A 27,433-nucleotide genomic window follows, 5' to 3' on the forward strand; every position below is an offset into this window, starting at 1 on the left:
CAATATGAGGACAAACACAAGTGGTTGGATTACTTCTATGCATTAAACAATAGTTTGCAATTTATTAATAGGCATGACAGTATAAGAAAAGGAAAACTTCCATAAAAATTATTTAAAAAATACAACCGAAATAACTCTTGCAATAGAAACATTACAGGTAATTATCAATAAAAAAAAAGAAAAGGCATCTCTACTTTCTGAGAAAAAGCTATGTAAATTAAGGTTGTATATAGTGTGAAACTGACCACCTGACATCACTTACATTGCAGTATATATAGCATTTTTTAAGGAAGGAACTCTAGCGAAATAATAATGAAAGCTTCAGAAAATAATTGATGTAGGACTGAATCTTTACCCTTTAATCATATTCGGTGACAAAGAAGAAGAACCCTTTAATTGGCAAGTACAGAAAAAGCAAACATGAATCCCTGTCAAACTAGTTATTTGATCCCACACTGATATACAACTGATCTCTTCTTGGAGCATAATTCACATGCTGCATAAAGATAAGCATTCTCCTCTAGAAAAAAGCCCCTTTGCTTTTGTCCTTAACTAGTAATAGCAAAAACCATCTCTCACCACTCTACCGTTACTACCACAGTTCATTTCCTTTAAATAGTAGAACATATGGTGAAATACTAATTTTTGTTCGGCTCCAATGGATTTCTGTTGAGAGTTTTCTATAGCTTGATCTATAACTGAAACACACTAGCTGTCAGTTAAGTCATCAGAAATAATTCAAGTAATTCCATACTATGGCCACATTTTAATCTTTCTGTCTTGTACTAATGGTAATTGGTGCTCTTTTCTTCCTCTCTTTCCCTGAACATGCTGCTGCTCTAAGCTTTCATATGTTGAAATATTCCACTAAGATCCAAACCGCTGTCAACACACTCCTACATAAGCATTCAAGAATGACTACCTAAAAAGACTACCTCACTTTTTGTTATATTAAATAAAGACAGTATGCAAGAGAAATAAAATCATGACAGAGGTTAGCAAGGCAAAACACATCCATGATATAGTATGTATTTATAAAGGATCTTTTTAATTTTATCTTCTACCACCCAGCAAATCTGTAACTGTTATAGACATTTATTCAGATCTAGCAAGATGCACAGACTTGTTAGCAGAGATGAAAAAGTGGCTGATCACGTCCTTCACTCACTCATCCCAGAGGGCGTTCAGCCAAGCATGTATCGGAAAAAATTGCCCATACTATCCTTTTAATACAATTATAAATAATGGTGCCTGAGACAGAGATACAAAGCTGTACTGAGAAAAGCATCGCTTTTAAGCCTTCCCCTACCTTTTCCCTGGTATTTACAAACCGCAGGCAGTACTGCTGGGGAATCTCACCAGGGTGGCTGCCGAGAGGTCTCATGTGGCGTTCCCAGCTTCCCACCGCCTCCCTCTGCCTGGATGTTAAGCATTCCCGAGAAAACCCACCCTGACATGCACAGAATGAATCCTGCTCAAGTTGGAAGCATGTGATAACTAGGCTTCAGGTTGAAACAGGAAACCCCAGCACCCAGTTAATCCCAGAGATTTAAACAAGCCCCATCTTACCGTTTTGCTGTTGCCCAGATCAGGTCAGATTCACCTGCAACTCTTTGGCATCTCTCTAGCAATGTTAGTGTTTGCAGTCAGGCCGGGCTCATTCAGCAACTGAATTCACAACATCTTTCTGCACTAGCAAGCTGAAATGGTACGGCTGTACTACAGCTAAGAAAGGGGGAAATCTAAAGCAGCAAACAAAGAAATCCCTCAAGACAGGGTAATCCCAGTGGAGTAGAATATAAAAGGTACAGATGAGCACTGAGGGTACACTATTTCTCTGTCTAAATTTCATCAGCAATACTATGCTCTTTCTAAAAAGATTTTTTTTTTAAATATATGATGGACTTGCCTGTGGAGTTCCCAGAAAGGCAGAGTACCCAGGCTCTGCAGCAGCATTGCAGCCAAAGTAACCATGCATATGCTATCTAGGCAATTTACAGCAGTCTTTTTGAAAAGATATTGATTTACAATGTAGCACTGCCTCAACCCAACACAGTACTGCAGCCAAAATAGCTAATGGTGATTTCACAGGAATTAAGGGGGAAAACTCAACATTCAATCAAAGGATGAAACTAATCATTCCCAATTCAATTTGTCCCAGTACTGAAAGATATCAGCAAGTTCTAGAGTGACAAAATGACATTATAGAAATAATCTATGGGGACCTGGAAACAAGCACTATGAATACCATAGCCAGTTTTATATAAACAATAAATATTAAAAAGCATTTAAAATTTATTGAGTCAAAATACGAACTCTCAAGTTAGTTTCAGCATTTTAAGGATGAAACTTAGTATTTAATTTATGAATGTACAAAATACACAAAGCTGTGAGTAAGCAATAGACACCTACTCCGTGCTGGGAATCCACTACTCAGCCCAAGCAAGCTTGAGTGTGGTAGGAGGGAAAAGAGGGCAGCAGGAGCAAACCCTGGCAAACCCTCAGGGAGGGCTTCTCTAGAAAGGAGGCAGTGCATCTTCTCCATCTCCTACTCCTACAGCAACCCCTGCTGGTCTGTGCTTCAGATGGCTCCTGGCTTCCCAGAAACCTCCTGGGGTTGGGGGAGCATTGGGCAGACTATACTAGGACAGGGAACAGTAATGTGTACATCAGCGAAACCTTCAGGAGGAAACGCATGCAGCTCAGCTGAGATGACATCTTCAACACCCTGAAATATTTTTCATTTTTATGTAATGATGACGTACAATGAACTAGCAGGCAAAACACAGCCCTGGCTCACAACCCGGGCAGCTCCAGTGACCCTCACCACAGAACCATTGGAAATCAGCTCCCTTTTAGAGTTCCACTTTGAAGTGTGTTTAAACTCAACTCATTTGCTCAAGTCCCGCCATAGTCTCCAAGACTTACACATGTTGGCATACATCTCAACTCCAGGCTCACATGTGAACCTAGCATCAGTGGCTCCAGTGACATATAAAACTTGAATGCATAAGCAAATTCTATAAGATGCTTCCAAAATTATGTAGTAGTTATCTTTTCCCCTCATCTATTTCCCAGCCTTAGTCACAGGGGCATCTCCAGACTTCTCAGGTTGTTAACTTGGTTTCCAAGCAGATAGAAGGCTTCACATCTCCTGAAAAAATATGACTTCCACTCTCTTGAACAAAATTTTCTTCTCCTCTCTCTTGAGTGTGAGGCTCAGAAGAAAACACGAATAAGAGCTTCCAGTTGAAATTACAAGAAAATACTTTCACAATGTTTACATTTCTTGGCCTTATTCTGTCAACAACAAATTTGTCTGAGGCTGAGGGAGAACAGAACAGAAGGATGCTCAGGAAAAAGAAAAAAAGATAGTGAGTAAGCACCTGCAGAGACCAATATGTGCCAAAAGACAGGCACCATGTTAAGGGAAAAGTGGTGGATGGCCATGAGAAAAGGAAACACAATAGGCAAAAAAGGCAAGCCAGAGAAACAGGGAACTGGATTCCAGAAGCAAACAAGGTGTCAGGCCAAGGCACAGAGACTGAAAGCAAGACAAATAGCCTACAAAGTTATAGAATCACAGAATATTCTGAGTTGGAAAGGACCCACAAGGATCACTGAAGTCCAGCTCCTGACCCTGCACAGGACCATCCCCAAGAATCACACCACGTGTCTGACAGTGTTGTCCAAATGCTTCTTGAACTTTTCCAGGCTTGATGCTGTGGCCACTTCCCTGGGGACCCTGTTCTAGTGTCCAACCACCCTCTGGCTGAAGAACCTTTTCTTCAACCTAAACCACTCCAACACAGCTTAATGCCCTTCCTTTGGGTCCTGTCACTTCCTTTGGGTCATGAGAGAGAAAAGATCAGCACCTGACTCTCTGCTTCCCCTTGTGAGGAAGTTGTAGACTGTCATGAGGTCTCCCCTCAGTCTCTTCTCCAGGCTGAACAGACCAAGCGACCTCAACCACTCCTCATACGGCTTCCCCCTAGGTTGTTCACCATCTCTATGGTTCTCCTTTAGACATTCTCTAGTACCTTTATATCCTTCTTATACTGTGGCACCCAAAACTGCCCCCAGCACTCAAGGTGAGGCTGCCCCAGTGCAGAGCAGAGCTGGACAATCCCCTCCCTTGCCCGACTGGTGATGCTGTGCCTGATGCCCCCCAGGACACGGCTGGCCCTCCTGGCTGCCAGGGCATTGCTGATTCATGTTCAATTTGCCATCGACCAGGATCCCCAGGTCCCTTTCTGCAGGGCTGCTTTCCAGTCATTCTCCAGTCTGTCCATACTTGATTGACCCACTCAAGGTGCAAAACCTGGCACTCCCCCTTGTTAAACATACAGTTGGTTATTGCCAAGGTGTCTTAATTTGTCTAAATCTCTCTCTGCAGGGCCTCTCTATAGTGAAATACAACTTACAGAAACCTTCCATATTTAAAAGTTAATTATTTTTACTTCATCGAAAAAATTGGAAAAAAAAAATTCATTTATTTCATTAAAGCCCTTCTCGTTGCCTTTGTCTCTGACTTTCCTCAAAAGATCTAATTCCAAGTGGGTTTTGGCTTTTGTAAGTGCATACTTGGAAGATGTATCTGTATTCCTTCCCAGTTACTTGTTCTCAAATCCATCTTCTATATAATTCCTTTTTAATTTTGAGTCTTGTTAGGAAGCCTTTGTTCATCCATGCAGGCTTCCCAGCATTTTTGCTTGACTCCCTACTATTCTTATCCCCCTCCTTCTCCCGTGCTAGCCCCACCCCTTGCCCTACTCCGAACCCCATCTGCAGACTGTGGTTGAACATAACTTGGCTAGAGCACAAATATGTGCTCTGCTGCTGCCCATGGTACAACAGAGAGGACTGGGAAACCTGGCTGGAAGGCAAATGCTATCTAGAATTAAGAATGGAATTGATGGAACACACAAAGACCCCTGTAAGCATGGGACTGGTTTGTTTTCCAGGGGGGCGGGAGAGTAACCAACCTCAAAAATAGTTTCAATACAATAACTAAAAAAAAAGTCAAATAACTATGGAGTTGGATTCAGATTTTAAAACTCTCCATGGAAGCCAGCTGCAAATACAAGTTTCATATTATCAGTACTTTAAGTCCTGCCAACACTTTCATCCCAGGGCAGACTGCAAAATGCTATGTGGCACTTGGGAACAGTTCTTCACATATAAGGAGGTGTCTTTGGAGATTTTCAAGACAAAGACAAATTGCTACACTTAAAAAAGAGAGATTACACAATGTCATAGCTCTGATGTACCATTAATTAAAAATGCAAACCATCATTTATTAATATGGCATAGCAAAAAAATGCCAGTAGCTACCTTTGTTCTGTGTGGTCTTACTACACACTAATAAAATGAACTTGTAAGTACTGTCCTATTTTCATTAGTCAATGATTACATTGAATCATCTGAGAGGAGGGGAAACGGAGCAAGGGAGAAAGGCAGCTAACATTTCCCTCCTCTCCAAGAAGTAATAACCAAATGCAGTAATTAGTAGAAGTTTCATACATCCATACGAGCCCATTTTCTCCTCATAGAAGAAAATGCATGGCTAAGGAGAACCACTGCTTCTCAACACAAACATTTCCATTTTGACAACTGCAGACTGAATATACAAGCAAAAAATAAACACTTTTGAAAATTTACTCACTTGTGAGAGTCATATAGACATCTAGCCAGACATTTCACAAGCCACAGATAATATTTCATGAAGAAATTGTTTAACAAGATGCTTAAGGAGTTGTGTCCAGAAACTCAGTGCTGGATGGGACACCTGTCCAAGTCCAGTTCAGATCCTTCCGATCATAGGTGATGATAAAACATAACCCCCTTCCCTAAATTAAGAAGTTTGAGTTTAGTTTGAGTTAGAATACAGAGAGTACAAGAAGACATGACCTTAATAAAACAATCCAGCAGCAATACAAATGTATTGAACGCAAAGAAAATAATTTTTATCTTAAGATGGCAAGTGAAGCAGTGGATAATATTGCACAACGGAATGCATGACAAGTTATTCAAAGTACAACATGCTGTTAAACTTGCTTTGCAATAACAATATTTAAACTATACCAGATGCATTATATGGTATGGTGGAATTTCATTTAAAAAGTCACTGTCTGAAATAAAATGCCATGCAACGTTGCCAATTAGCTTTGCAACTTTTAAGACCAAAAAAGAGATTTTGTGGGTTTAGGGACTGATTCCAGATAGAGTTTGCATTACAAAGAACATTGAAACTACAAACTCAAAGGGAACAACAGCAACATAGAGAATACTGTGTAATGATTTTAAACAAAATACTTCAAATTGGTCCAGATATATTTTCAGCTCTGTCTTTGCGTATAACAGGTTAATTTAATTACTTTAGGCAATTATGCTCTTTCTGTGCCATAGGAAAACCTAACTCCAACATTCCTATCAGAGCCATATCTTCCAGTGAATACTAATACAGTTACACTGAGCTGGTTTTATTTGTTATTGATACTTCTGTGTTCCTTGCTATGGTTGCAAAAATCTCATATAAATAAAATATTTCAGACTACAATATATTGGTGCAGTGTATTGATGATAAGAACTTAAATTTTATTATTTTATCTTGATTTAGGATTTCCCTTTAGGAAAGTCAAATATTATTTTCTAAGCCTCCATTTTTTTCTTTGTTTTAAGGCCTTAGTTAAAGGTTTTGTACAAGCGCTATTCTAAAGAATTATGTTAACCTCTGATTATTAGTCCAAAGCACTTAAAGAAAGCACATGCAAAGGCCAGAGGCAATCAGATCTGCAGCATGATCAGCAGTTAATATACACAGATACCAAGTGTAGAACTCAATCAAAATATGGAATTTTGTGGTAATTCTACTTTTAAGAAAGCAGATCTGTGGGGTTTCCCACTGGCAATCCAAAATGGGACTCCAGCATACCTCCACCTTCAATAATAAGGCATGCCTTGCTACATGAAAACAAATAAATAGTTTTCTCTCAGTGACGTCTCACTCATGCTTGCAAAAAAAAATCACAACTATTAACACACAGACAGAATTCTGAGCTAGTGCTGTGTTCATGCCTTTATAATACATTAAAATAGCACTGAAAGAAAGGTCTATTTGGAAAGAATATGAAGCCTATACCAAGTGTCAGGTAAAATAACATGCATCTTGTTTGCCTAAATTCCTCATCCCCAACTTGCAAGACAGTAACTGATAGCAGCATTATTAATCTTCAATCATACAGTTACATGTGCTGTCAATATTAGTAACATTTCACTACTGAAATGAAGGTGACTTTGTAACACATAAATAAAATTCTAGGCAGAATTATGCACCATAATTCCCATGACTTTTGATGTACCTGTATATATACACAATCTCAGTCTTAATATTACTAATACATTGTGTAAGAAGCACCACAACCTAGAACACCTAGGAAGACATTTAAATCAACATCTCAGTCAATAATTGTTAAAGAACACCACAGAGAACTCAAACAGTGTAAAATTAAAACGTATGCTCTGTGATTGGAAGATGATAACAATCAGCAAGATGACTTAGTGGAGTAGCTTTAATTAAACTAACCTATCTACTATGACAAACATACATAACAAAAAAACCACTGTGCTGGTTTGAAAGTAAACCAGCCGAAGAAATGAACCCCACACAAATACCTTGAAAGAGATTTCAGGTCGGAGTTACAATTTAATAGAAAGATTACAGTAAATGCAATGATACAGAAAACCTGGCTTAAACCCACAAAGCCAAAGTATAACCTGGCACCTTGTTGGTCAGGATGGTGGCTGCAGTCTGTTTAAGCGGTGGTCCTATGGAAAGTCTGGTCCTCTTGTGGAAGTTTGGGTCCTCCTCTGCATCTGTCCAGTCGTGGCAGCGGCAAGGAGAGATCGAAGCAGGACTGAGGAGGCAGGACCGGAGCTGGCCCACAAGAAGCAGCCAGGATATTGGCAGCGGCAGCGGCAGCAGCAGGAGGAAGCTCTTTCCTTCTGGGAGAAAGCTCTCTATATCACCATCCACCTCCTGTCCTCCAAAACCCATGCCGCTGTAATAGCAAATGCACCATGAGCAGGTAAATCCTACAGAGACCACTGAGGCAGCTGAGTCCAGCACACTCTAGAAGGTATTTTTAAGCTTGGCTCCCACAAGCACGAGAATCTCTCCAATCTCTTTTTGGCAATTCTCTATGTCCTTGGAGACATCACACCAGAGGTCTCCGAGGTGAGGTTTGGCATTCCCACAGCACTTCCTCACCTCTTCTTGTTGTTCCTCTGTGCTGTGCTGGATCTCAAATTTGTAGAAGAAAGCACAGGCACCCCCCAGGTCAGTCTATCTTCACTGTCCAGTAGAACCACACTCTGGCCTTGGTTATTTTACACTCCCTCCAGAACAGCTTGGCCACAGCCAGCAGGACATGTGGGTCTTGTTCACACTTCCGAGAGCATTCACACTCCTGGTCTTCTGTTGTGGCCGCACTTCAAGGAAAATTGCTTCTGACCAGAGGATTCCTGAGTTGGGGCACTCTTGCAGTACCTTGGCCACCAGTGTGTTTGCAATGTTCTTCAGCCCAGATCTGTATTCCAACTGCACAAACTCCAACCAGAGATCTGGATTCTTTGGATTCTTCAGGCGAGACTTTTCCAAGATGGCTCTTGCTCTAGTCAACTGCCTGACCTTCTCCTCCAGCCTGGACAGTAAAAGCCACAGGGGTATGGAACTGGGGGCACTTCTTCAACCCTTGATTATAAGCCTCCTGTGCTTCCTCTACCAGCTCTTTTTGCTCCTCATTTTATCCTTTCATAATCCACAATTTGAGGAAGTCCTCATAGTGCTTCAAGCCTTCCTCACAGAGCTCCTGGACTGCAGTAATGTTCCCAAGCACCCATTCCAACTTCACAGGTTTCATGAAGACCCTTGCTGTGGGGGCACTGCTGTGAGCCTTTGCCAGCAGTCTCCTTGCTCTTTCATATTCACTGCTCTCTGACTCAAGCTTCATAGCAGCCAGCCAGATATCCTCACTGTTAGGGTTGCCCTGGAAAGCCAGGGCCAAGATGCTTCTGGCTGCTGGCACATCTCCCACTGGCCACTTAGATTTAGCTCCCATGAGCCACAGCACCTCTGCTTTGGGACGGTGAGCAACAGCTCTCTGCAAAAGAGCCTTCAAGGATTCTCTGGTTCCAGGGTTCTTCACAAAGTAGGCTGCTTTCAGCCACACACTCTTCTTGCTTGGGAAAACTTGCCAGACATAGACATAAATGGCTCGGGCACACTCCAGAGCACTATGACCAACACAACTCTCTGCATCTTCCATCCAGTTGTGTTTCTGATCTTCTTCCTCGATCCCAATCCCAATCACAGCTCGCATGATTGCCTGGCATGTAGCCACACTTACAGCTTTACCACATTACTCAGCATCTTGTATCTGGTGCTCTCTGTTGAGTTTCACACTGTTAGACCTAAGAGATGTGATGTCTCTGTAAATTATTTTCTCCACCATCTGGGTGTTTCCATTGGCTTCCTCCAGTTTGGCAGCATTAATGCAGATGTGACAATCCATCAGGATACTCTCCTGGGCTTTGTTAAGGACTTTATGAGCATTTTAATATGTCTCCAGACTTCCCAGCACCAGCCACAGTTCAGCACTGGTTGGACAGCACTCCACAGCATGGCTCAGCATGACCCTGGCATCCTCAGGTTGCTCCAGCTCCATGGCTGCTTTCCACAAATGTAGCAAGTTTGGAACACGCTCAAGGGCTTTCCTAAGCACACGTTTCTTGGCATGGATATCCATCTCCTGGAGTAGCTCTGCTACTCTGATACAGATCCAGAAAGACTGTGGAAGGTTCCGGACAGCCTGGGCCACAACAGCCTTGGCTGCATCTCCAGGCTGTAGCCAAGCAGCTTCCAACCAAACATCTTCAGTTTTAGGGCACATCTCTGTTCCTTTCATGATGCGCTTTCGAGCCATCTGGAGTTTTCCAGTGACCTCCTCCAGTTGGGCTGATGCTATCCAGGCTGGTGGATGATGAGGATTGGTCTCTTGGACAGATTTAAGGAATAAACAGGCTTTTTTGATATCATCAGTATCTCCTCTGCATGTGGGAATCATGGAATTCAAGTCTGTCAAATATCCTTTTGGGTCCACTACAGTCTGGCCACTCACAGAGTCTGACATCTGGTTTAGCCTCATATCTATCCAGGTGCTCCTGGCTTGGCCAATATTCCTCATATCCAATTCACCTGTCCCAAGAGTCATCAAGCCTGGTGTCATTCTTCCTGGGTATGGTGTATTCAATCCCCCTGGGTATGGACTATTCAATCCACCAAGCTGTGTCTGGTGTGGGTCCATGGAAGTATGATTCTCCCTGTAAATGCTGACTGTAAATGCTTTGCAAAGAAGCTGTCAGGGGCAGGAGTCAGCTTCTTGTTCCAAGGATTCCTCTGATGCTTGTTCCTGGCATCACCAACCTCTGGAATACTCAGCCACTCCTCCTCAGTAACCTCTGCTAACTTCCGTTTCAAGTCTGAGAACTGCTGCTGAGTTTTAGGTTGTTCCATATGGTATTTTCCTACTTCCTCTTTTTCTTTTTGTTCTCTTCTTTCTTTTCTGTGTTCATCCATCCTGTTATCCAAAGCTGCATCAATAGCATCTGCTTCCTCATCGTCTTTTTCATAGGGGCCGCTTGAGAACAGGCTCCCAGCACAGCCATTGAACTCATCATAATTGGTGTCATTCAAGTTCTCATCTTCATCATCCACTATCTGGTTCTGCTTCATCTGGTCCCCCACAATTCTCTTCCCCAGCAGGGCGTCCACGGGGTCATTGGCATCACAGAGTCATTGGCATCACAGGCAGAGCTGATGTCAGAGCGCGTGGTGAAACCTGTGGCTCCGCGGCCCAGCCCTGGTATGGAGCCCAGCAGTGTGGGCACACCCAGGAACAGCCTTGTCTTGTGGCGGTGGTGTTCCAAGTCTCCAAAGCGCCCAGTTTATACATGGTCAGGTTCAGGCAGGAATGTCCAGTGCCTCCCCCAGAGTGGGGAATTTCACAATGGAATGATGTAATCCTGTGAGTCATAGGATATTTTTGGGAGTCCTTGATGGCCTAGGTCATTACAGCTGCCCAGTGGGGCTGTTGAGCCATTATGGCCCATTGGCAGAGATGACCCCCTTAGTCTGGGTGTAGTTATCATGTCTGAGTCAATTTGTGAGACAAAGAAACACTACCTTGCCATGCAGGGTTTGCCTCTTTCCCTTATCAAATACCCAGCTTGTAGCCTGAGGGTTGTGTGTGCACTGGGCAGCTGCTGCAAACAACCCACCATTAACAGTTCATCAGGAATAATGCAGATGGGAGTAGAATACATACTTTGGTTACACCTCACATTGTAACTCAGGACACCCACAGAGCTGACAGTGCTCCTGTTTGCAATCCAAAAAACAATAAATAAATAAAAAAAAGCTAACCAGGAAAGGACTAATATTTCTGTGACACAGATTTAAATGATGAATACTAGAGACAGAGTTTACAAAAGTTTGCCTTTAGGGACAGTTATAAAGAATTAACAATAGCTTTTTAATATCTACCAGTATGAATCTCAGGGATGAATCCCTGAAAATGTTTCATTTTTGAGTTACATATATTGCTACGGCTGATCTCATAGAGTGACAAGGCTCAGGGATATCCTTTTTCAAAGTCATCCACAGTGTTTTAGCTAGCAGAAGAAAGCTTTCTATAAATGAATTAGAAATTAACACAAAACGGTGAGTTCGCCTTCATCTCTTTCTTAAGTTTAAATATATCAAAATGCTCATTTTCTTTGAAAGCACTGGATTTTAGCCTCCCTTCATTTTCACTTTGAGATACTCAGATGAGAGGCTTTGGTTTAGGGTCCATATTGGGACCAGTGTTATTTAATATCTTCACTAATGACATGGATGAAGTGTACCCTCAGCAAATTTGCTCATGACACCAAGCTGAGTGGTGCAGTTGACACACCTGAAGGACGGAATGCCCTCCAGAGGAACCTGGACAAGCTTGAGAAGTGACCCATGGGAATCTCACGCAGTTTAACACAACCAAGTGCAAGGTGCTGCACCTGGGCTGGGATAAGGCCCAGTATCCATCCAGACTGGGGGATGAAGGGATGTGGAGCAGCCCTGCCCGGAAGGACCTGGGGTTGCTGGTGGATGAGGCTCAACATGACCCAGCCATGTGTACTCACAGCCCAGAGACCCAAACGTGTCCTGGGCTGCACCAAAAGCAGTGTGGGCAGCAGGGAAGGGGAGGGGATTCTGCCCCTCTGCTCTGCTCGGGTGAGAGAGACCCCACCTGGAGCATTGCATCCAGCTCTGGGGTTCCAGCACAGGAAAGACATGGACTGTGTCATTTCTGTTTAATGAGGCTTAATATTTAACATATTTATAAAAACAATATTTCTGCAATGACCTCATAGCAGCTATGGTTTTGTTCTTCTTTCTTTCCCTATGTGTTTCTGAAGGTTTTAGAGTACTGCTTAACACCTAATCTCTATCTTCACACTGTCATCCAATGACCCTACAATTCTTATCCAGAATAATGTAATTTGTTTAGGCTCACCATTACGCCTGCATAGCTGCAGTTAAGTTCTTCATATGCATTGGTTCATCCATACCAGTATGAAATACTCTTATCATTTCATCATCCAAATAGTCTATATTGCAAAATCCTTGGGCAACTTTTGGCAGTTCAAGCAAATAACTTTTTTAATACATCAATTTTTCATCTCTCTTCCATGCCTTTCTCTCCTACCTGGAGGGTTAGTTGCCATTCCCCTCTAAGTCTCAAAAATGGGTATTTTACACATTCTGCATGGCATACACAGCACATGTGACATGTATAACCATCACGCAAATCATCATGACTGGAAAATCTGATGATAGCAAAACACTAGGTTAGATGGTGGCACGACATGAGATTAAACAAGTGGCTGACAAACTGAATAGAAACACTCAAGTAACACCTGATTTAAGAATATTGTTGGTTCTCATGATAAAATATGAGGAGCAGCCGTGAGAATCATCTCTCCTCCTTCCAGCTCTATTTGTCTAGAAGGTGCACTACCTAATGGACAAGGGCTTCACTGCAGTCACCCATACTTTTGTTCTTTACTAATTAAATTGGCATAGAATGATGATCAGCAAAAAGGCACGTCAAAGCTCAAACAGATGCAATGCTGAGTCAAGTGCTCACACGAAACAAGCACCAGAAGTGCAGGTATTGCACTAATATTTATCTGTTCTTTGGTTAAATACAAAGGGCTGGTTTTGACCTATGAAACCCTTTACCGTCTGGGTCATTACCCCCTTGCAGACTGCTTTTCTTGTCCTCTTTTATCTCAGTAATTCAGACAAGAGGGTTGCATTCACCTGGGCATTCTCACTGAAGGGCACTTCAGTCCAGAAGCTGATAAAGCTTTAATGCATGTTGAGCAGCTTATCTATTTTCCCAGGATTTCTTAGGTGAGAAATAGAAAGCATCTCAGGAGGAGTGAGCTGCTGAAGATAAAAAACTTCAGAAAGGACAAGAGAAAAAAACCCTCTTCCACATACTATTAAAAACACTTCTACCAAATGCAGTTAGTGGTACAGCTACTAGTAGCACAGCTACTGCAACTTAAATGTTCACAGAACACCCATCCTCAGAGAGTATTTCACCTAAGTAGATCTTTTCCTCCCCAAACCATCTCTTTCCATACTTCTAGAGCTGAACCCCATTACAACATGTTCTAAAATAGACTCCCTATTGTCCTACAATCTTATTAAGTAGAAGAACATGGATTTTCATGTGATGGAGCACAGTGGCTACAGAGGGCTGGGACAGATTTATACATCAACAGATTTATTCAAGAGCAAGTATGTGGCCTATAAAAAAAATTCAAGGGGCCTCCAAAGTTTTAATAATTTTTAAAAGAGAAATATACTCATTTCAGAGAGGGGAAAGGAATTTTCCTTACCTTGTTTCAGATTTTCATTAATTTCTTGAAAGGAAATTTTAAAGGAAATATGCTGTTTCAGTCTAACAAATTCAAATCCGAATGAAACTTCTTTTGGGTAAATAACATGGAAAAATACATTGATTAATTTATCTAGCTTATATCTATCTCTCTTGTATCAAGCTAAAGAATCCTATTACATTAGGAAAGAGAAAAATTAATGTCTGTGACAAAAAAGGGGAATGATTCCACAAAACTGACAGGTTGAAGGTTGTGAATGAACATCTTCTTCCACTTAAATCAATGCTACAGGATTTGCAGCACAATATTTCAAATCAAAAACTCCACAACACACTGAAAATTTAGTTTTACATGAGACCTCTCTGTAGTACTGGGGAGTGGGAGGAGTGTGCCTCCAAACAGTGAGAGAAATGTGGACAGAGATGGCCTCCAAAATGAGAGGCTCATCATCTTTCCAGGGATTGGAGTAAGGCTGACTGGCTGATATTTCCCTGCATCCTCCTTGTCGCTCCTTCCAAAGGTCTGGATGATGTTTGCTTTCTTCCAGTCTCTTGGACTGATTATCATGACCTTACAAAGAAGATCATGACCAGCCTCCCTGTGGTGTCTACCAGCTCTCTCTTCCATTCATTGATGCACTAAACCCACTTGCAAAATCTTCTGGGGGAAAAAAACAAACCTGGTACTATATTTAATTTCAGATTGATTTAGCAGATGATTACAATGAAGATTATTCTTACTGTACCATAAAACAAAGTCAAATCCCCTTAAAGCAATAACTCCCACAATTTTAAGATGTTTCATGACTATCTACATGCAGTTAAAATGATAATAATGTATTGTATCAGGTATTTTCTTAACAGAAATCTTACCTTTTTTCTAGAAAAGAACAATAAAATCTCAAAAAATGAGACACGATCATCTATACGGTCCATGGATGAAACTATATAGCAGTGAACACACTTTCTTAGAAACTTCTTGTATGAAGTAGAGTCACTGATACCTGATTATTCTGTTGTTCTTCCAAATAGTAAGATGTCTTCTTAATTGATACTTAAAAATAAAATTAGCATTGCACTAGCACCTTAGTCATTAAATAGGTCTTCACTTTACTAGACTCTTAATAGACAGAGAAGCAATTTTTTTGTTCACAAAACCCCCTACAGTATCAGGAGCAAAACAAAAGTTTTAACATAAAACCAATAGTGCATTTAATTACAAATGGTAAGTGGAAAAAGAGGTCTAGAACAGAAGAAGCATCAAAACATATAAATTATGATTCCCCTAGAGTGTTTCAAGGACACACTGCAACCTAAAGTTTAACTGAGGAAAGATTTGAAGGCCTCAGAAATGTAAATGCTGCAGAACACTTCTTTTGAGGTACAATTTCCAACAGAAGTGAGAGAGCCTTTATGCATAAGGTACTTCAGCATAAAATTATGGCTGCTGTCTGACAAAATTTTAACAAAAATGACTGAAAAAATCCTTAAATGCTTTTAGAACTTATATTATTGAGGGCTTATATGTCAAATAGAATATCTGTCTGTTCTCAGAAAATGTTGCAGAAATAATTTAAAATGTAAAAAGACAGTACTAGCAGAAACAATTACTAAGGCAATGAAAATTCAGACAAGAAGAATTCAAACAAAGATTCCACTGAAGCCACAGTGATAGAAAAAAAACAACAAAAGATCACTTTAAAATGTCTTATGGCTGCCTTTGAATTTCATATGCCACAGATCTGACACTTCCAAAATAAACAGTTTCTATTTGAAATGTTGCAATAAAAACACACATCTCCTACTCTATACTTATACCAGAGGTGTTTATATTCCTGGGGAGTCTCATTAACCTCGGTGCAACCAGTATGTTGAGAGATAAACACACAAAAGGCTGGTTGTTCTTTAACTACCCATGACAGCATGAACCACCAATTACAATACATGCACAGATGGCTAATTGGTTTTATCACAGTTTTCACAAGTCTGGGAAGAGGGACACCACCTTTCTCAATTTCTCTGAAGGTTAGTACCAGCAGCACAGAACCAATTCATGTGTTGGGACCCCTTGGGTCTTGTTGCCCTACTTGGTCAAACAAAAATAAAGAATTGTATAGTAGTTTACATGATGTGCTCAATATCCCTGATTAAATTTTAAGTAAGTCTTCAGTACACACACTGATTTTATCTCAGTTGCTTATGAAATGCTAAGAAGATTGTCACATAAATGACAAATTCTAAACATTTCAGAACAAGAATGAAGTTTACAAGACTCACAATTACGTTGTAAGTAAGTGCAAGAAACAGTCTTCAAGGTTAAAGGTAAATTTTAACAGGGCATTTTGGTTCAAATCTATTGCATGTAACATTGCTTCGTTCTCTAAAATACCTGGTGATACAGATCTCTGTCAGCTATACTGAGAGAGACTAGATCACAGGCTTCTGTAATTAACTTAAACAGCGACAGCAGTAACAGCTTCCATCCCAAAATCAGCTGTGTGTAAGTTCTGCATATCAGTGAGTTTCACATCTATTTGCTGAAACAAAATAGAGAGACTGAGGACTCCACAGAGAGATCTGAATTCCCAAAAGGACCTCCAAATATTAGAGATCATCTTCTCCCACAGTCCTAGACTCTGGCAAGGCACATTCTCCCTAAAACCTGCTTCTGATACTGCCTTTGCTCCTAGCCCTCCGTACCCACTCTCATGCTTTTACCTCCATGCCTACTCATACACACCAATGTGCTTTCCCAACATCTTCCAATATCAAAGATATTTCCCAATATCTTTGAATCCTCCAAATTCCTTATTAGGCTCCTTTTTCTTGGAGAATATTTCACATTCTATCTTTCATATATTAGAAGCACTGAATATATTCAGGGGAAAAACAGTATCCTTGCCCTCAGAGTCTCCAGGCACCTCAGGTTATTGCCTGAATCCTGAAGGGATATGTTGCAGGAGCAGTCTGACTCTGTCCCTTTCCAGATGGAAGTTCCTTCTTGTGCTTTAGCGCATGCACAGGTAGGTTAGCACAGTTCCTATAAGGAATTGCAGTGTTCATTTACAATATGAAATCCTAGAAAATTTCAGTTATGCTTTAACAAGTCTCTAATATGCATTAATTAAGAGTATTTTCAGCATGCCAGTTTCAGGAAAAGCTGGATAAAATGACAAGAGCAGAAGAAAAATTGGTTTGGGAATAAAGTTTAGCCCTTGCCAAACTTTAAGGGTTTGAGAAATTGAGGATATGTCATTTCTAAAATAACAAATCATTCCTACACCTCCTTAACTTTCCTGAAAGTTGGCATCTGCAAAGTGATGCTGCAAACAGTCTGGCTTGCGGAATGCACGTGCTATCAAGTCAGGAGAATAGTTCTGTGACTCTGCCACTTCATTCCCCTAAAGCTCAACTTTTGAGAGGGCGGGGGGCAAGCTATCATGGAATATTAAGATGCATAATATGGCATAAACAGTAGCAAACAACACAGATCAAGTGTATCCCTGGGGTCACTTTGAGAAATACTCATTTACATTTTTTAATTGCTGCTTTTCGTTTCAAACCCAGGTAATATAAACAACATTAAGCCTGCCCTTATCAAACAGCTGTTCTTTAAGCAAAATCTGAAGTAATAAAAATGAATACTAATTAGAGGTATGAACCCATTTCCATACAATGCACTAGGGAGCCTGTATATTAGTATTAGAACAAAACACCTAACAGCAGACTTCTAAAAATGCAAATAAAAACCAGACAAAATAAAAAAATCACTTCGTCATGTAAGCATATAGTTAAAAACTCGCAAACCTGGGTCTTCCTCTAGCAAAGGCCAATCCATGAAGATACAGGTAACAGAACAATTAGTACACACATAGTGTGAAAAAAAAAGACCACCACAAAATAAAGCCAACCCTCAAAAAACAATCAAAAAACCCTCAAAACAAACACACAAGAATTTGTATTTGAAGTGCTACATGCATTCCATGAATCACACATTACATATAACTGGCATACTTTAATTCATGTAAATCCTTTCTGAACTAACCCAGATGTTAATGTAAGTTTGGCATAAGTCCAACTAACATATTAATATGAAAAAAATTATGACTATTCCTCTTGTTCTTAAACAATTACATCTAGGGAAAAGGTAGGGTGGTGCACAGCTACCTGTTAATTTGCAGCGCAATATGTGGTTTTTCATAATAAAGTATCTTTAGAGCAGAACCAAGGATCAGAAAAAGGGCTTTTCCACAGACTGTCTCCTGAAGGCTTTTATACTTAAAACATCAGAAATAAAATGCTCTTTCACAAGAAGGTGCCAAACTTCGGTCTTGGCAAAGGTTCATTTCATTCTTTTGACCAAAAGGCTAAAAAAACCACACCAATCCAAAAAACACATTAGAAAGGATAAAATTTCTTTGTGCTATGGGAGCAAAGGAATGCAAGCAATACTGAATAGTTTTGTCTGACTTCATCTTTGTATTTTCAAGGCCATCCTCCCTAATACCCTAACATCTGAATATCTTCAAGATGTGCTAGGAAATCTATCTTCAAAATCCACTGAGAAAAATACTAATTTCCTTCTCTGTCAGATGGAGAATTAAGGCTCAGATGTTTAATAACTTGCCAAAAGCATCACAGCACTTTCTCTGCCAGAAGAAACAGTATTTGAATACAGGTTGGTTCTGAGGTTAAAAGTACTATGAAATCTAATGCATTCATTTAGTCCTGGCCTTTTATACACATTTTATTCTGCTATCATGTTGTCAAATTCCAATGAGAAGATTTCCTTCAATGTCACTTTAATGTCTTCCATGCAATAGAACAACCTTAGGGTTTTAAGGTTACTTTGGCTTAACACCAGCATCAGCAATTAGTATTAAAGACATGAAATAAAATTAGACTGAGGCATTGTGCACTATACCATAAACACGTCATCTTTACTCCCTCCTTTCACATCTTCCTTCCGAAAACATTGCCTTCACTCACTGTAATCTATTAGGATATGCTTCTATCATGACATTCCCTCTAAAAAAGAAATTATGTTTCTTAGTAAGCGCTGAACTGCAACTGATTGCAAAGCAGCCATGACTACAGAACACTTGCAATATTTTTAAAGCTATAGAATTCACTCATGCCACAACTAGAGCAAACACTTCAAACAAAAAGTGCTGTAATTCACTCAACTTAATAGGAAAAGTAATGCCATTATGGAAATGCGTGGACATTGAACATAGTGCAGAACCAGTCAGCAGTGCTTCATCTCCAGAATGTCTTGACTCCTTGTAGGCATTTTTAAAACACATATTGTTTAGTGGATTTTTTTTTTAATTTGTACTAGAAAGATTTCATAGTTGTGATTTAGAACAAAAATATAGAAAGCAGCTTTTCAAATTTAACTCAGTCTATGAGCTTCCTGTATCCCTACTCATGTGCATCCCTAACTGGACACACCTACAGACACACACACGGACATCTGCACACCCAACAGTCACTCAAATTTAAATAATTTCAATCTTAATTCCTAGCCTCTATCATATTTCATGTTAAACATGTTAAGAAAAAAAAGACTTTTCTCTGTCTGTTCTCAGAAGAACTAACACTGCCCTTTCTCCCAAAATTTTCAGTAGAATATGAACACTGCCTGACTTCCAGTCACCAAAAATTTAGCTTAGCCTTCATGAGTAGCTACTGCAGGAAAAAGGCTCCAAAGAAAGGTGCTGACAAATCCAGATATAAGTAATATTTTCATGGTTACTAATGACAGTCAGAAATCAGCAGAAATGCATTGCACTGAGCTCCCAAGAATTAGCATTAGTGGATCAGCATAAATACAGGCAATAAATTTGCAAAGTGTAATGAGGTTTCAGAAGACAAATAGGAAAGTCAATGCACATGACTCCAGGCTTTGTTTCACCTCCCTCACAACTGTAAAAGTCATGACTTTACTTATCAGTGTACATTTTATATAACCTGCATGGTAGACACAGTTCTTAGGGAGGAGAGGGTTGTATTTTCTTTTTTTAAATTGCTTTTATTCATGTAGGGTTTCTTGATTTTACACAAACAGAAACATAGATCAGACACAGTTACATAAGAAGCAAAAAAGGTCATAATGGGAAAATGTTCTACAATAATACATAATTTTGTCGAGAAATGGCAGCACTAAATGAACATAATTACAAGTGTTTTCTTTACTTTGTTCTATGAAAAGAAAATTACCTCCAAATGCCTGTTCTCAGACCCATCACCTGTTGGCTTCTTTGATGAGCTATGAGTCCTCAACTAGACTTTTATTTACAGAATGTTGATAGATTTAAGATTTAACCTCACAATCTCTGTGTAGGATTTTTTGCCTTCAAGAATAACAGCCACTGGCAGATACAGAAGTTTGTCCTTTCTATGTCCACTGAAAATGAACTATAATCATCCCTTTTAATCAAGTTGAAAAACTTATTTTAGAACTTACTATAAGTTTGTGCCAAAGAATTGTCCTTAAATGGCTACATAGTATCAGTTGGTAATAAAAGAACTGGTTTCAACTAACTGGAAGTGTTCTATTAAGTTTGCAACTTCTTTCAAACAAGAAATACACAATGATGAGCTTCAGTGATTACATATGTATTCATATTTTCAATTTACATTTTAGTATTAAAAACCGAGCAATCGAGGTCCAATAAATAGAAATTATTTCCATATCATTTGTCTTAAGCACCATTTAGAGGAAACTGGAACTAAAATGGATTGATACCATGATTTGGGATGTTTGAGTAAATAAAACCATTTTAAATAGTAGAAAAGGAATAACACAAAAATAAATTTCATCTTCTAAAAAGTACATCATTGTCTGCAGTTATTAGAAATTAGAAAAGCTCCTCATTGATGTTTTTTGGTGATGGAAGAATTGGTACGTGTCATCTCTCCAGGCTCATATTTGCAGATACACTGAAGATGAGAACAAAGCATCCTGATTTTCAGCTACCAGCTAGCTTCCAGTCTCTGAATGAACTAGCTACTGAATTTAAAAAAAAATTGTTGAAAATTTTCATTCTGCAGAAATAACTATTACTGTCTAAAACTGATTCAACATTCAAGAGGTTAGCAGTCTGGCTTGAAACTTCAGCAGAAGAGTATTTCTTACCTCGCCCAATTAAACTTTCAACTTTTTTTGTTTTCCAGTCAAAACTATTCTGAATCATAGTGCTTTAAAGATAGTCATAACATTACAAAAAAGTAAAATTTAGAATTTTTTTCACTCATTTGTCTTTAAAACGCTTTTCTACCATCCTATCTATTTGCATAATGCTAAGTTAGTTTAGTTGTATAAGAACGTACATACAATACTTTTCCATGGCATGTTTTGATGCTACCAAAAATACAGAGAAAATCTTCTGCTCCACTGATTTCACAGCAGTCCCAAGTAAACTACATTCTGCATTAGTCTATTTGTTGTATCAGAGCTTACCATTAAAACATTAGCTCCATTTTTCATAATCAATTAATAATGGAAGTATAGAAATACTTCCTCTAATCATTGCAGCTAGACAAGTGTTTGCACTCCTATCTGACTCTGAAGCCCCTGTGTCACTGCTTGGTGCTGCCAACTGCTCTGTGGTAGCGCTCCAGCTGCTTCCTCATTGCACAGCTGGCGCAGTCAAAACCCTCTGCTTGCATCTTACCCACCCAAGTGGCCGGCATCCCGGGGATTAGGCTGTTCCTGAGCACAGAGCAGATAGGAATGTTTCGAGGACCTGACACTCACCTTCCAAATCACTGATTCAAGTCACTTATCTAGTCTCCTGCTCAGAAACACGTTATTGAGACCTACCATTTGACAGAGCATGCCACAGGAAAACCATAGCAAACTGGGAACACTTATTTAGTTAAATGGACTAACATGTGACAAGAGCAGTCTGCACTAGTCTGTAACATGGGGAAATGGATGGCAGTAAAACTAGCAAAAAAAGCAGGATAGATTAAAAAGGGCTGAAGCAATTTTAGCAGATGTTTACTAAGGGAAAGCTCAAGGGACACAAGCAGTGAAGGTAAATGCCAAAAATAATTTTTAAAAAAGAAATAAATTTTAAAAAGGAAGGCAACACTTTTGGCAAGGAGAGGACTGGTAGATGGATGCAATCAGATTCTGTAGACATCTGAAGCTAAGATCTTGAGGTTTAAAGTAAAGTAGGAATAAAAAGGCTTTCTCCTAAAGCACACCCAATGCCAATTTCCTTGTTTCACTTGAAGAAAGATACTGCAGTGTTGTATCAGAGAAATCGAAGCTCAACACCATATGTATGAACCCCCTTTATCTGCAAGACTTAAAAGACTTCAAAACCCCTTAACTCACATAAATGTGACATTATCAGCCATTAGACAAAAGCCAGCCTGAGTTTAAGGCATGCAGACTGCTGGAAGAAAACCATCAGCTGCCACAGAACACTACCATGTAAAGAAATTTCACCTTTAGTTTAGAAATTGTGGACACCTGGTTTTCCATTATTTTTCTGAGTAAGAGAAAGGAACATTAAGCTCCTGTCCTTCATGACTCTTCATTGAAGAGTCATTCTTCAATTAACAATTTGATATACTATATTCTGGAGCTTTACAGGATTTGTTTCAAGTGGATTCTGCAAGTAGAAGGGCCTTGCTGTGGATGCCAAAGAGGTTTTAACCTGGATGAAAACAAGCCAGAAAGTCACTGTGGCCACAAAATATAAGCAGCAAAGAAACTGCTCATGTAAAAGGCCCAGAGGCTCTCCACATTCACACATCAAAATTAACACTTTAAACCATTCCCTGGTAGTTAAAAGCTGAGTATGACACACTGCAAACACTGCAACAAAAGGCATTCTAAACACTTATAGTTTCTATCACATAACAGAGAACTGAAGAAGAAAAATACCCTTTTTACTGACACGTAGCCTTTAAAGAAGTCAGCCACTTGCAAAATAAATTTTGGCAAATAAAATACCACCCACAAGGCAAAATATTTGTCTAAATATACAACCTAAAAGACTTTTACGCAATAGGAAAAAAAGATACTTTTCTTCTAAATTTCCCCAATTTTCTCCACAGACCTTTCTTGAAACAGTTTTTGTAGGATATACTATTATGTAAAAACTTTCATTTTTGCATCAACCACACAGCAGGCAGTATTTTAAGAGCGCCCAATATAAAGCTTACTTGATCACCTAATTTCCAACTGCACTCCTATAATACGTCATTTATCCCAGTGGAAATCAGTATCATTCAATGGTCTATAATCATTTACTTATTCTCTACGTAAGCACAGGAAAAGAAGTTATGAATATAATGTATTATTTGCTTACTGTCTGTATCTAAGGTCATCTATACACATCCCTGTATTGCACATAGGTGGAAGGATGCAGTATGTGTACACACAACAAATAGGGCTACATAAAGATAAGGCTACATATTTAATAGCCTGTACATGCAAATATCATTTATGGTTACACATCTGCTTCTCAGAATAATGACCACACTATTGTTGAAGTCCCACCACATCACTTTAAGTGCTAATAAATCTGAAATAGCACAATGTATTCCCAGCTATTTATAACAAAAGGACATTCTAGGTTTCTTATTTTTATTTTATTCCACACGTACATAACCACTAGTGCTCCATATCAGAGGCATGAAAAGGTGGTTCTGAGCATGAAGCACCCAAGGGTGCACTGGGGGAGCAGCATGCATGGAGGCAGCCCACGTCTCCTAGAGCAGCTCCTCTGTACCACCACCACAAGGCTCACCTGCGTCATCAGTGCAGCTGATCATCTGACCAGACCAGTCACAGGCACATGGTGACAGAGACACCCTTCCCGGCAAAGCAGAGATGGGAATGATTTGTGTAATGACAACTCTCTGTGTCTTGCACAGACCCAACCTAAAATGCCACCCTTTCAGTTTTTGTACAATACTCAAAGAGCCTTTTGTGGAATATCTGAGGGCCACTGCTCTTATTAGTCAAAACAGAGATTAAGATCTCCAAAAATATTTGCTCAGGCATTCCAGAATCCTGCCCCAGAGTCTACTAAGAGCACAAGGTCAGTGAAGCAAGTCTTCAGCCAAATGAGTAATGCTTGGAGTCAAGAAAACAGCTGGGCAGACACAGATGTTATCTAGGTTGCTCTTTTAGACAAACAAAACATTAAGGGCCCTGATTCATACTTTGCAATAAGCTCTGTCAGAATACCAGCTACCGGTGCTGAAAATCCAGGTGATGCTAGAGAGATCAGACAGCGAGGAAAAAATCCAGCACACCCAATTATTTTCAAAGGCACATACACCTTTGATATTAGGCATTTACGTAACAGCTTCTCTGCACCAAAAATAAAGTCAGCATCATTTTTCCCAGAATCTTAGCCAACCTCCCCTCCAAGGACAAGAACAGGGAGTGCTGTCAAACATCGAACCCCACAATTTTCCTTAGTACTGTGGTCCTGCATTAGCACTTGGCATCCTCATCTAAACAGTTCATGGCAACCACAGCGTCTCTGACAAACTCTGGCTATAGAAAAAAGACTGAGGTATGCTGCAAAACAGTTTCTAAAGTTTCTAGGTAATAACGTGGTTAGATGCATAAGTAGTTTATCAATCATGTTACAAAGTGGAAATGCCTTCACTGTATTTGAAAACACCATAATAAATGTAAAGTTCATTTTCTATAGGGAGCAGAGTATCAGGGGAAAAAAAACCACATCTGAAAGAAACTAAAAATATTTTAACTTCTAGAAGAAATAGTGAAAGGATATTTTTTCTCTTTCAAGCATTTCCAGACAGCCTGAAGTAAGAATTCAGGCTTGCAAAGAAGACAACTAAGTACTGACATGTTCCTGAAGTAGCTTTTGGATGACATGACAATCTCTTAGAAATGGAGATTGCAAAAGATCCCTCATGACCAAAGATGGTTGTATCCTTCTTCAAAAAAGACCAAAAGGACAACCAAGGAACTGCAAACTAATCACCCTCACTTAGATCCTTCAGAAAATCATGGAGCAAATCCTCTTGGAGCACATTTCCAGGCACTTAAATGGGGTGGTGACTGGCAACAGATGGCATGAATTTAGCAGGGGTAAATCTTGCCTGAATAACCAAATTGTCTTCTCTGCTACAAATCTTGATTGGATTTCTGGACAACATTTCTGGATGGGTAGACAACTAGTTGGGCTAAAAAAAGTTTAGCTAATTGTGCCAATGGGTTGTAGTCTACCTGCAGGCTGGTAACAAATGAGGTAGTGGAGGGGTCCATCTGGGGACATGCCCTGTTTAATACCCCTATCAACAACCTGGAGGAGATGAGGGAGTGCACCCTCTGCAGATGGTGAGATGGGATGTTGGTATGCCAGGGCTGCTATCCAGAAAGACCTGCACAGGTTGGAGAAACGTCCTGATGGAAACTTCATGCAGTTCAACAAGAACATAGAAAAGTTCTGCATCTGGAAGTAAAGCAAAGTTCTTAACCCTGTTGACAGCCAAGGAGTGAAACAAGTTATCCAGAGAGGTTGTGCAGTCTCTGTCTTTGAAGGCTTTCAAGATCAACTGGAAAAATCTCTGAGTAGTCTGGTGTAATTTCATAGCTGCTCCTGCTTTGAGGGGGCAGTTGTACAAGAGACTTCCTAAGGTCCCTCCTGACCTGAATTATCATACAGTTCCATAGAATTCTTTCTACTGCTGAAAAGACCATCCCTGCAGTAAAGGGCTTCCTGGTAACTCACTGAAAGCTAAAAGGGCGCTGTATTGAGTAAGATGGTGATGCTAACTGGACTACTCAGTCCAATTCATCTACTCATACTTGAAAGATTTCCAGCTGAGATTTGGAATCGAACGGGAAAAAAATCCCTGCATTATTTCTTAGTTACTTGAATGTATACATTTGTCTTTCTTAGAAAATCAAAAAGCAGCTCTAATAATCCCTGTTTAGTTAAAATATGATGCCCGACTTCTTATTTTGCTTTCTAAAAGGTTTCAGTATCTAGAAATGAAAATCTTTGTGAGTCTAGTATCTTTCCTACATAATGAAGAGAAACTGGCCAGCTCCCAAGCAGCTTCACTGCAGGGGCCAGTCAGGGGAAATCAATGCAGGAGAAAGGGACGGTCCCTTCCAACATGTGGAAGTACTGATTCAGAGATGCTCAACACCCAGGGTTTTCAAAAGAAGAAATGTAATATTTGCCTGTTCAAGGTGGAAAAATACGTTCTAAAAGAAGCACTTTTAATTTTGAAAGGAAAATTCCCAGCCTATTCAACTCACCATGAGGAAATGCATTTTACACAACTGGCAGGCTCATGAGGAAGTTTTCATTTCATAGCACACAAATTAGCCAGCTACTACACTTCCTACAAGAGAAAGAAACATGTAACTTTTGGCCTATGCTCTTAATGATAGGCAATTTTCATTTCCAGAACAGGGTGATGTTTTATTGAAATTTTCCCCAAGGAAAAATCAAGGTGTTGTTGTGTCAGCTTTTTATGCAGCAATTCAGCAGCTGAACATTTGCATTAATTGAGTATGATACTGGTGATGATGATTCTCTTCTGCAGTCATTGGATATGCTCCGTTTCTCCTCCAGATGGTCTTCTCACAAGTCCACATAATTGGGAAGCTGATAACCTTTTATAAATTGACAGCTACCCTAACAGTAGTTAGGAACTATCCTGTAGTTTCCTGACATTTATGGAATATATAACAAAATACTGGGGTCCAGTTGTTTTCATTGTATATTTTGGCATTTTGGTTTGGATTGGGTTTTTTTATTATTTTGCTTTTTTTTTTTTTTTTTAAGTACATCACCAGAATCAGGCTAATGAAATTACCAGTGATTTGAAGAAAAATAAATAAAGAAAAAAACCAGGGGAATCACATCCCAGGTCTCTATCTGGGCAGATGCCTCACTTGTTGGGGAGTGAAGAATGAAATTTCACATTACCTAAACTTGTTGAGCATCACTCTACTCCAGATGGAGGGAATCAAATCCCTGCACTGCAACAGTAGCAGGCATCCATCTACTGGAGTAAACCACACATTGAGACATGGGAGGTCAACAGACTGTTAAGGATTAACACTAACCCCTAAATTACCATTGAGAAACCTGAACAGGGTTACAGAAATTTCCAAAGCATGTCTGCACTTAGCTGCCTTTCCCTCTCTATGAAATCTGAATATTTTATCAGTTTGTTGGTTTTTTCCACTCACCCATGTAGCAGAGAAAACAACAGTTGACTTAAAAGCAATAGCTAGTCCTGCTGAGGGTTATGTTTTCACTGCTGGTCAAAATCTAGAATTAGTTTTATAAACACTGTGTAATTGACCTGTGAAGTTCAATAGCTCAGAACATATCGAACCAAGAGCTTAGCTGTATCCAAGAAGGGATTGAACATAATGATTAATAGCCTCTGTAACT

At 39.8% G+C, this 27,433-nt stretch overlaps 1 protein-coding gene and 1 pseudogene across 6 annotated transcripts in view; both read right to left on the minus strand.

Moving 5' to 3' along the window:
* CDK14 (cyclin dependent kinase 14) overlaps positions 1-27,433 on the minus strand; it is a 319,708-nt gene that overhangs the window by 249,960 nt on the left and 42,315 nt on the right. Inside the window, exon 1 of one of the 6 annotated variants that reach the window (XM_048305962.1) lies at positions 1,570-1,722. The exons of 3 other annotated variants lie outside the window; for them this stretch is intronic. Coding sequence is in view for 1 of the 3 variants with exons in the window: in XM_048305947.1 (XP_048161904.1) it covers positions 1,310-1,384 (75 nt within the window). In the remaining 2 variants the exon portion in view is untranslated. Of the gene's footprint in view, positions 1-1,309; positions 1,426-1,569; positions 1,723-27,433 lie in introns of those variants that run through there. 2 more of the 6 variants (XM_048305947.1, XM_048305972.1) reach the window with 2 other exon arrangements.
* Positions 8,132-12,825, minus strand: LOC125322070 (annotated as a pseudogene).

The sequence above is a fragment of the Corvus hawaiiensis genome, chromosome 1, assembly GCF_020740725.1.
Source record: "Corvus hawaiiensis isolate bCorHaw1 chromosome 1, bCorHaw1.pri.cur, whole genome shotgun sequence".
Taxonomy (NCBI): domain Eukaryota; kingdom Metazoa; phylum Chordata; class Aves; order Passeriformes; family Corvidae; genus Corvus; species Corvus hawaiiensis.